The sequence below is a fragment of the Sander lucioperca genome, chromosome 16, assembly GCF_008315115.2.
Source record: "Sander lucioperca isolate FBNREF2018 chromosome 16, SLUC_FBN_1.2, whole genome shotgun sequence".
Classification (NCBI taxonomy): Eukaryota; Metazoa; Chordata; class Actinopteri; order Perciformes; family Percidae; genus Sander; species Sander lucioperca.
The window spans coordinates 28,306,486-28,318,013 of NC_050188.1; the positions used below are offsets into that span (position 1 = coordinate 28,306,486).

Sequence of the window (11,528 nt, forward strand, 5' to 3'; positions counted from 1 at the left end):
CCAATTCAAAAAAGGTTTTTATTGGCTGGACAAATACTACCTTGTTCCTCAAAATGTCTCCCTGCCTTTCACTTTTTTCTCTCTCTCGCTGTGCACCTTATTCTCCTTCTTTTCCATCTCCTGCAAGTGGAATCTCGGCAGAAGTAGGCGATGGCCGTCAGTGGGGGCAGTAATACTTTACGTGAAGTGCATTGTGATGCATTACAAGCAGATTAGAAGAGTATTAGATGTAAAGATCCACTGATGCTCTCAGTAATCAGGGATAAACAGTAGGAGAAGGTAAACCAATTTACAGTCAGTCGGACCAGTATTAGGGCTGACATAAGTCTTTTAAAATTAAAATTAAAACAGTATTTCCCTGCATATATATCCTATATTTATTGTCTTCTTTTCAGAAATGTGTGAGTTAAAATGTCAAAAGAACTAAGATCCTGCAACCAGTTTGGTGTGTGTTATTCCCCTGGATGGGCCTTAAAGCCCCAGAAAGCTTGGTTGCAAATCTCACGTTTCTCTAGCATTAAATTAAATATTCACGACCAAATCAAAGTTAAAGTTCTGAAAAAAAATCTCATCTATTCGACATCACATTTTTCCAACTAAGTTCAACCATTTTATTTGAATGTCGACGTGAAATGTATTCTCTATATTGTGTCCTCTTCCTATTCTTGCGACTCTACAGCTGTCAGTGACGTACAAGACAATGACCATTCATAAGTGTCGAAAATCACAATTTACTGCTAATTATAGAGTTAACTATAAAGTGCCTGTTATATAGAGTGAAGAGAATGAGTGAAGGACGGAGTGATTTAGGACACGTTACGTGTCTCTTTTTGTCTTCCCAGTTGGGCATTATGAATCTACTTGCAACACATGGCACGCATGGATGCAGCAGATTGGCACAGTCAGAGAAAGAGAAAGAGAGAATTTTCTCGATTAATTACAGTAGAAATAAACTCAAACCCGGCGTAAAAATATTGTCAGGACCCGTAGGGTTCAGCTCTACTATATACACATGTGCAGGGAATGCACATCATTCTGACAGAAGTATGTGTGGAGCTTTAAAGTGATCTAAATGCTTCCCAGAATGGTGCATTAACAAGCAATTACATAGCCTGAAAAAAATTACTTTCCTAATACAAATTTAGATACTGAAAGTAATGCTAATGTATGTTTGCGGCCGTCTCTCAGGTGTTGGATGCCGGACAAAAACAAGAAAACTCTCAGCGTGTAAAAAATACTGTAAAAAGGACCAAATTGTTACAGTATAAGTTATGAAATAACTTTACACTAAATCCACTTTTTGAAGTTAGTAAAATACAGTCACTTTATTACACATTGCCATTGTGACTGAGGCGTTTCCAAGATAAAACTGTGTTTAGTTGCTCTTTAAAGACAAAAAAACTAACAGAAATGACTGCTTTTTTTGTATAAGTATGCTTGTTTGCCATGTGCTCATTATATCACAGTCTGATTACAACACTCATACACCCACAATGTTCCTAGAACATGCAGCTTGGTAGAGCCTCCAGGTAGAGTCAGAGAGCTCCTACCTGCTGCTGCTGCTGCTGCTGCTGAGTCGGAGTACAGTACAGCCTGCAGACAGGCCACAGCACATCCATTCCCACGCACAGACACTTGTGAAATGAACATAACAATGTGTGTGTGTGTGAGCGCATACCCCCGCATCACCACCACCACCGCCACGACCACCTACAGAACTGAACTCACTTCATACGACCAAACACAGCCTCCCACCTCAGATACAATAGCAAACATGGCCCAAACACTTGACCGCAATTACTGAACCACAATCACAGAAATACATAGTCATGGTGTGTGTGTGTGTGTGTGTGTGTGTGTGTGTGTGTGTGTGTGTGTGTGTGTGTGTGTGTGTGTGCGTGTGCGTGTGCGTGTGCGTGCGAGTGTGTGTGTGTGTGTGTGTGTGTGTGTCCACAATCATAGAAATCCATACACTAACGCTGGACACAAGAAGTGTGTGAGTGTGTGAAAGAAATCCAGTCCAACTCTGTAGCCTTAGTGCTTGACACTTAAACGTGCGTGCGTGCGTGCGTGCGTGCGTGCGTGCGTGCGTGCATGCGTGCGTGCTTGCGTGCGTGGTATTAAGAGGCAGCAGAAGCTGCTGGCCCAGATGAAGACAAAGAGCCCAGCGGCTGAATTGAGCAGCAGCTCTCAGACAGGATTACACAACAGCTCCTAAAGACTGCTTTTAATAGCAAGACTCTGACTGGATCTTATTTCCCTCCCACTCATCCCATCCAACCATCCATCCATATACCCCCCCCCCCCAACACACACACACACACACACCCCTCCACATCAGTAATGTTCAATCTAAGCAGAATCACACACAGGAATGTGAGGGTGTGTGTGTGTGTGTGTGTGTGTGTGTGTGTGTGTGTGTGTGTGTGTGTGAGTGTGTGTGTGTACCTCTGTGCTTCAAATCTCATTAAAATCAGTGCCAACTGTTACAGTCCAACATGTGCGTGCATGTGTTTGTCCCTCCTCTCTCTCCTTTTTTATGCTTTGTTTTGTAGTGTTATTATGATTGAATCAAGTTGTTTTTCACTTCGATTTGGAGCCTCAATCTCTCCACCAATAGGCTTCCTTGCCAGACCAGCCAATCAAAATGTCCACGCAAAGCTGGAACGGGAGCAGCTATCAAGCTGGGCATCCCTGGGCAGCATGAACAAGGCCCCCGGGAATTAAGCTCAGCTTTAAATCCAATTTTTAAAAAAACCATACCATAAAGATTGGACAGGGGTTGTTGCCGCTCTGCTCAGACCTAAATCAAATGGTGATTTTATTGAGATTAATCTGCGTCTTAATACTGCTCAATTGGAGGCTGGTATGGAGCCAAATGAGAGATGTCAGGGAAGGGGAAAGCATTGGAGAAACCCTGTGTGTGAGAGGGACAAAACAGATGGGAGATATGATAACATGGAAGGAGAAGTAGATAAAGGATTTTGGATAAAAGCGATGTCAAACACACAGGTGGTGTGAAATGTCTGTTAATCCCACTTTAACTTGCGTTTCCAATTCTCTGTATTCCCTCTATCAGAATCTTAAAGGGTAACTTTTTTTCAACCTGGACCCTATTTTCCTATATTTTTGTGTCTAAGTGACTGATGGGAACAACAATCCTTAAAATTGGTCCAGTATTAAGCAAGACCGATGCAGTGAAACGAGCTACAAGCTACAACGTAACGTTAATGGGCAACAGCGCACCTTCAATTTACGTCCAGTAAAAGTGCTTGTTTTGCCGCTGACAGGCTCAGATTATTATTCCAAGTGTTTGGACAACATTATGGAAAGGATCCCTACAGAGATAGACCTTTTGTAAAAGAGTAAAATCATTTTTGTTTAACATGAAACAGCCCCGGAATCACTATCGCCAAACCCACCAGACTCCATGTAAATAATCAGGACTTTTATCATCGTAAAAAAAACACACTTCATTCAAAGTGGACAGAAACAAAATAAAACTTTCAAAAGCCGTCTTAGTTCATCTTTCCACTGTTCCAACAATCACCACTCTGGTTTGGTTGAAATAAACCCTTAATTCACCCATTTACATGTGGAGATATGCTGGCTCTGTCCACGCTTAAAGTACTGATTATTTAAATGGAGTCTGGTGGGTTTGGCGATGGCAATTTCGGAGCTGTTTCTGGTTAAACAAAAAGGATTTTACTCTTTAACATAAAGGTCTATCTCTGGGGATCCTTTACATAATGTTGTCAGACACTTAGAATAACAATCTGAGTCTGTCAATGGCAAAAACTGAACTTTTAGTGGACCAAATTGACAGTGCGCATTAGCCCAATAGGGTTACATTGCAGCCCGATTCGCGGCTACCGGTTACAGCGTTCTCGCTCAATCCTGGACCAATTTCAAGATTTTTGTTCACATCAGTCACTTAGACACCACTGCAAGGGGAAATAGGGTCCAGGTTGACAAAAAAACGAAACTACCCATTAAAGGGGCACCCAACTGATTTTACATGACGCTCAGTTTACTCGTCACAAGTTAAACTAGTACTCAGCCTGGGAAACAAGTATATTGTCTTATGTCTTGTGTGGCTCTGGAGGGAGCTTTAAAGTCAAAAAATAACCCTGGTGATGTCACAGTCACGGTTATCTCGTCTTGGGCTTGAGGCTTAAAAGTTTTAACGGAAAGCCTGTGTTACAAACTGGAGTTGTTGGGTTTGAAATAAGTTGTCATAAAAGACATTATTGAGTTGCATTATGGGTATTGAAGGATACAGGGTTTTGGCCGCTTGACGCATAAAGAGACTAAAAGTCAGGATATCTTGGCCTCTGCTGCTTTAAGTTTAAATTTGACCATTCGTTCTTCAATCCGTCTATTTAATGAGCTTTCCAACATTATAGAAGTAAAGTACTAAATCACTGGAGTGACCCTTTATTAAACATGTTTGGCAGCCATTGCATGCTGTTTCCATGGCGCACTGGTCCCAAAACACCCCGCCAAAGGACTACAGTTGAAAATTAGCCGGCTGGCTAACATTTAAAGAAATGTGGATTAATGTATGTTGCCCTCATAAATTAAATAAATACAATAAATAAATCTTTAAGATTATCATGATGTTGAACGATGTATCTCTTTTTAAGCTCCTAGATGAAACAATGCCTGTAAATATTAAAGCCTGCTGTCAAATTGAACAAGAAGGGAGTTCCCCTGTCCCCTGTTCTGTCAGAGTTAACAGTGTGTATCCAGCATTTTAGAAATTCCCATTCATTGAAATGTTGACCATTGTAGCCCCTTGATGAAACCCCCACTACACCAAAAGACCATGAAACACATGGAAATCAGATTTTCAAATATATTGGGGTTTTTTTTCCATCTCTTTTAACAATAAAAAATTAGATAAAAAAAGTATTTACTTCTGTTTACATATGACCTACATATAAATTCCCAGTTTAGACAGTCTGGATTATTGCCCATATTTACCAGATATAGGAACACAATTATTTATAATTTACTGAACTTTTTTTTTTTAGCAGCAGATCTGATTAAGACGTTTTTCAGTCTGCTTTGAAATGGCTGAAAATTTCAGAAAAGTGGCCTGCAGGAGCAAAACTTTGAAAAGCATAAAGAATAATATTAAGGGGAAGCTACAGCATAGGGCTTGGAAACAAAAGACCATTAATCCGCGCATAGAATGGGTGGTACATTTAAGTAGATTACAGCAACCAATCTATTAGATTAACCTCATATTCATTTGAATTTAAGGGATAATCTGTAGTTACATCTGTTTGCTGTGACACCCCATGTCATCATCCCTTGTTATTGTCCTTTTAAACCCCCTCGCCTTGTGCCATGCTTTCGCACAGCCTGTGCGTAATTTGACGTGCGCGCACTGGATAGCAGGGGGGCGGGGAGGCTCCAAAAGGTTTATTCCGAGCACCCAACCGGCGGCATGGGGTGACGCTCCAGTTGAGGAGCTGCAAATCGGACCGGAGGCTCACTTTGTCCCCGGTTTGACCCGATAACGCAGAGAAAAATAGGATCGAAAGCAGACACTTTGCCAATGCGTCACAGCGCATATTAGCTCTATTTATCCAACATATCCAAAAGGGAACCGTGAAGAGGGGGAGTTCGGCTCCTAGTGCCTTCTCTTATATGCAAACACACAAACTGCTATCCCTAAACACGATGAACCCAGTGAACCCTCATCCAGCCACGCTCACCGCCCCTCTCCACACACTAGCGCGGAGTGACACGGGGACACGCCACTGACATAAATCGCTGGAACCAGGGGGTCAATTATGTGGCTTTCAAATATTCACGAAAGGAGTTGTGCTGCAGACACACACACACACACACACACACACACACACTACGGCTAAATATAGAGCAGCTTCTTCCACTTAAAGCAACCACCATGTGGTGTCAGAACATTCTCTCATGTGGCCTACCTTCCATCCGGCTGAACTGTTGCTGTCGCCTTTATCCTTGAAATAAGGAACAAAGCGAACCATCCAGTCATAGATTTGGGACAGGGTGAGTCTCTTGTCCGGGGTGCTCTCGATGGCACGGGTAATGAGGTCTGCATAAGACAGGTTCCCCCACGCGTTTCGCCGGGAGGACTTGGCTTTGCGCAGCTGGCCGGCCACATCGAGCGCAGCCCCGGACATGCAGGCAGGAGCGGCCGCGACCGGGGCCGGGGCGCCGGCCGGGTGCTTGATCTCCGCTGGCGCGCCGCCTTTTCTCTCGGCCCGGCACGCGGACACGTTGTACTGCTCCACTTTGACCGACGCCAGAGCCAGACCCGCTCGGCTCGCCTCCTCTCCCCCCCCGGGGAAATCCTCCGGACACGGCAACGACCAGGTGCACGACCGCGAGCGACTGTGAGGCTCAAATTCCGAATCGATGTCAACCTGATGCGCATCCATGCCGCCGCCGCCGCCGCCGTTCTTCATCATCATCAGCATGGTGATCTCCCGCTCAATAGATAGTCCAAAATCGGGCAAGGTCACTAGCCTATAACAAAAAAAAAAAGCCTGTCAATGTTGACGTCTGCCAGTGAGTTCAAATGCCCAAACTGCTCCCTTTATACAAATAAAAAAAAAAAAATAAGAAGAAATGTGTCTTGTTTCACACACTCACACACACACACACGGATGATAAACCAGTATGGGAAAAGCCGGCAGCGGTGTGGGATATTATAATTCTCCTCAGAGCAACAATGTGGCATCCCATCACAACAGATGAAGGTGTATCCGAGGCATCAACAACAGGATCAGTGTCTCTTCCATGTTAATGGCACAACACCGGCTGTGTTTGTTGGCTGCATGCAGGACCAAAGTGGCGGTCAAACATCCATGATGAGAGCCAGACCTACTTGGAGAATGTCTGTGTGTGTGTGTGTGTGTGTGTGTGTGTGTGTGTGTGTGTGTGTGTGTGTGTGTGTGTGTGTGTGCTCGCTACGGCTGCAGCAACAGTTGATCCCTTTGACAGATGAGGTCCAGTCAGTGCAGGTTAACACGAACGCTTCTCAAACTCCCCAAAAATCATCTGACTTTTATCATTTCCTTGCGGCTCTGCTCCCAAGCTCTACAGCCGTCCTCCTGCAGACTGGTTGGTGGCCGGCTTCAGCTGAAACTCACCGCGAGCGCAATTACTCCTTTAGAAATAGAAACAGGCTCTCATGAATCATTTATATGAAGCCGTTGATTTCCAGACGATAAAAAAAAGCCCTCATGGATTTGATTTGGAGCATCTTCTCTCTCTCTCTGTGTGTGTGTGTGTGTGTGTGTGTGTGTGTGTGTGTGTGTGTGTGTGTGTGTGTCTCATCTGCACGCCGCCAGACGCCTCACTTGGTGTAGGAGATATTTCTACCTTTGTCTTTGGCTTTCCGTTCACATGTCACATGGGTACCGCGTCTCTGCTTATTGCTCTGCCTTTATACTACAACCCTGTGCGTCTCTGAAGGCTTGAAGCCACTTAACTGTAGCCTGGAATAAAGTGGGAGAAGTGCTGCTTCCATATAATTGGACGCCGCCTGGATCAAGTCACTCCTTCCAGAACAGGTTTCCAAAAGCAGGAGGAGGGTGTGCGAGGGTGGGTGTGTGTGTGTGTGTGTGTGTGTGTGTGTGTGTGTGTGTGTGTGTGTGTGTGTGTGTGTGTGTGTGTGTATTAGTTGTCAACTCTTAAGTTAATTGGCAACTATTTTGATAGTTGATTAATCGGTTTGAGTCATTGTTTATTAAAAACGTCCAAAATTCTCTGATTGCAGCTTCATTAAATGTGAATATGTTCTAGTTTTTGTCTCTCCTCTGCGACAGTAAAGTGAATATCTTTGGGTTGTGGACAAAACAAGACATTTGAGGACATCATCTTGGGTTTTGGGAAACACTGATCCACATTTTTCACCATTTTCTGACATGGTATAGACCAAACAACTAGTCGATTAATCGAGAAAATAATTCACAGATAAATAGACAATGAAATAATCCTTAGTTGCAGCATGAATGTTTTTAAACAAATTTTTCACAAGTGACAATCATCATGAGTTATAATTGAATTATCACAGATTAAAGATAAATGTTAACTTTATTTTCCTGCTTTGTTTTTGTTATTCAGTAACCTAATTAGCGATAGATTGTGCATCAACTCAATACAAGCCTCTTCAAAGAAACACGTCACTTTTAATGTTTGAAATTCTGTCTTCCTTTTTTTTTTATTTTTTTTTATTCCAAAGGCAAAAACCTCTACTTTTCATTTGTAAATCCCTATGAAGGCCACACATGGTGTTTCTATGTAGTTTGGATTAAAGAGGCCGCCGACAGCAACCTGGGATACAGCCTTGATTTGTAGTATTTTTAATTCATAATGACCTTTGGTCAACATTTATGTATTTTCTAATGTAATCCATAACACCATGTACAGTTGCACATTGCTAAGTAAATCTATGTAAGTTATTAAAGCTTCATCGCAGAGCTTTGCCGTTTTTCTTTTTTTTCCTTTTTTGTATTTGATTTGTTCAATTTACTTTATTTATATGTTCTGTAAGGTGTAAATGCTGTTTCAAAGCCTGCTCCACACTCAGAGATACACTTTGGGGAAGAAATGCTAATGCCTTTATTTGTTCATCATTTTGTTGGCCTAAAAGTGATCCAACTTAAACACATGGAGTCAAAAATACATTGATTTAGCTTATACAATACCAGCGATGTGTACGTTCTTATTAACACAAAACTAGATGATGGACGATTCTGCAGAACACTGACATTTTTAGTTTGATTTGGTTTTTACGTCTAATGCCACATTAAAAAAAGAAAAATCTTGCTTTGTATTATATCTGCACAAGGCAGCTTCGGTATGTTAAAGATAAGGAAAGGATTGTGGCTGTGGTAAATCAACTATGGTTAAGGTCTGGTTAGGGAAAGATTGTGGTTACAGTTTGTAAAAAGGCAAATGTTAATTGTTAACTCTGTGATGGGACCAATGTTACAGTAGTTTAGAATTTTTAATTAGTTTTTGTTTTAGTTTTGACTTTGGGGCGGCTGTGGCTCAGTGGTAGAGCAGTGCCAATCGGAAGGTTGGTGGTTCAATCCCTGGTCCTGCAGTCCCATGTCGAAGTGTCCTCGGGCAAGACACTGAACCCAGAGTTGTAAATGTGTGTGAATGTTTATCTGATGAGCAGGTGGCACCTTGTACGGCAGCCTCGGTCACAGTGTATGAATGGTATACTATGTAAGTCGAGTTGAGTAGTCGTTAAGACTAGAAAAGCGCTATATAAAAACAGTCCATTTACTTTTGGGCCACATTATTGTTAATACTTTTTTGAATTCTCCCCCCCCCAAAATTAAAATGTCTGAAAATATACAGTATATGATTCCAACATATTATTAGCAAAGATAAATAAGCCTTATCGTAAAAAAAAACAACAACAACCACAACCTCCTCAACGACATTGATGATATGGTAACTGGCCTATAGTTGAGGTAGTCACTATGGTAGCCATCCACAGATACAGTTAAGCTTAAAGCGTAACTCTCGCCAAAATGCAACCTAGGGTCTTTTTGTGAATGTACCCGAGTCAAACTTTCGTTTAAAAGCATATTTAGGACGGAAACGCCACTTTTAAGATTTACCGTATTCTCGTTTTCGGTCAAATGGCCTTTTGAATGGGAGTGCTAGGAGCACTACTATGATCACATCAAAATCACTATTTTTAAAACAATAAGAAGGCTCGACACAACATGAGACTTTGCTCGAAGTATCACCAGAGGCTCTACACATGAACTCCATTGAGAACATTGTTTGTGTACACAGAGTTTACTAAAAAGAGAGGTTTTAACAACTCACTGTAGCTGTTGGTTTTTCCGGTCGGCGTCCATCTTGCCAGTCAAAAATAGTCAATCTCAGAATGCAACATAACAGGAGGAGAGTAAAAATGGAAAGCTCCTAAAGCTTAGTTCCATATAAATGCACAGATAATTTCTTGTTTTGTCGTTAGTGAAAAACAATATTGACCTTGTAGTTGAAAAAGGAGCCTCATATAAGAATGACATTTCCTCCTGTGGAGTCCGTTCATTCGCATTCAGAGATCGACTCTTTCTGACTGACAAGATGGCGGATAGCGTAAACAACAACTGCTAAAGCGAGTCGTTCAAAACCTTTCTTTTTAGTAAACTCTGGGTACACAAACAATGTTCTCAATGCTCGAGTTCATGTGTTTATTTCCAGGCAAACCATAATGAGAAGGATTGAGGACATCATGGGAAACCTGGAGAGTCAGTTGCAAACAGAACTGAAAAACAGCAAATGAGGTAGTAAGACTACAAACAAAAAGATAACATGTTGTATAAAGTTAATTTAATTCTGTTCTTTGAACATGGCAAAAATATGCACATTTTGTTCACAATTGCTTTCGTGGATGTTGGTTAAATAGTGACATAATTGCATTTTGTACTGTAGACGTTTATGTCTGCTTCACTTTTTTCATGTCCCATTCATTCATTCACCATTTACCCTTACCAGTCGCAGCTTATCAAAGACCTTACAATTTACTGCTTTTTATAAAGAGATAAAATTAATATTGAGCAGAATTGAGTTTAGCCTATTGGTCCGGCCCTCCACAACAGTCCCTGTTTCTCATGTGGCCCCTTGGGAAAATTAACTGCCCACCCCTGGTGTAAAGACTTTAGGCCACCATACACATTATTGTTGGCCCAGTTTAATATGCAACTCAATTTTATATAATATAAATGTAATAGGGGGTCCCTGGTTTAGAGCACTGGTTCTCAAACTGTGGTACAAGAACCACTGGTAGTACGCGAGCTCCCTCTAGTGGTACGCAGATGGAATCTCTGATATATTTTTTTATTTAAAAAAAAAAAATACTATAGAAATACTTTAACATTTCCAATTATAATACTTAAACTATGATCATTTAAAAGTAATTCAAAATAAGTGTTTGTTTAAGTGTTATATTTTTTGTTTCGATATCAGCTTGCTACGTAGTTACAACTGAGTGCGCATACATCCATGATTAGATGTGACGGCAAGATAGTAAGCAGAGGTAAAATGAATAGTTCAAAAACAATGCCTTGTATCTTTAAACTATTAGGGGGAGAAGTGTGGATGAGGAGGAGAATATTTCGAGCAGCCTTGTTGAGACTATAGTGGACGAGCACTAGTAGCTAGTCGCTACTTAAGTAGTAGTCTCCACAGCACCTGCTAGCAGCAAATGATACACAACAGTCAGGAGATATGATCCGAGTAGTCTCACATTGCCAGACCTTCCTCCACAGCGCTGCCGAGGAGGGTCTGGCTAGTCCACACAGCATTCCAGGATGGGAGAAAAATATGCTCTGATTTATTGGCATTTCTTTAAACCAATCACAATCGTCTTGGGCGGTGCTAAGCACCAGACAGAGCCACGGTGCCTCTGCAAAATAGCCTCGGGGAGGAACTTGTTTTGGTGGAACGTGTACGTTCAAAAGTAGTTTTAGTCGTGCAACAGAAAACTCAGATTGGACAGA

At 41.8% G+C, this 11,528-nt stretch overlaps 1 protein-coding gene across 1 annotated transcript in view; it reads right to left on the minus strand.

Annotated features, from left to right (window-relative positions):
- Positions 1–7,509, minus strand: part of foxo6b (forkhead box O6 b) — a 49,231-nt gene extending 41,722 nt beyond the window's left edge. Inside the window, exon 1 of the mRNA XM_031279135.2 lies at positions 5,955–7,509. Coding sequence (XP_031134995.1) covers positions 5,955–6,470 — 516 coding nt within the window. The 5' untranslated portion in view covers positions 6,471–7,509. The remainder of the gene's footprint in view (positions 1–5,954) is intronic.
- Between the last annotated feature and the right edge of the window lie 4,019 nt (positions 7,510–11,528).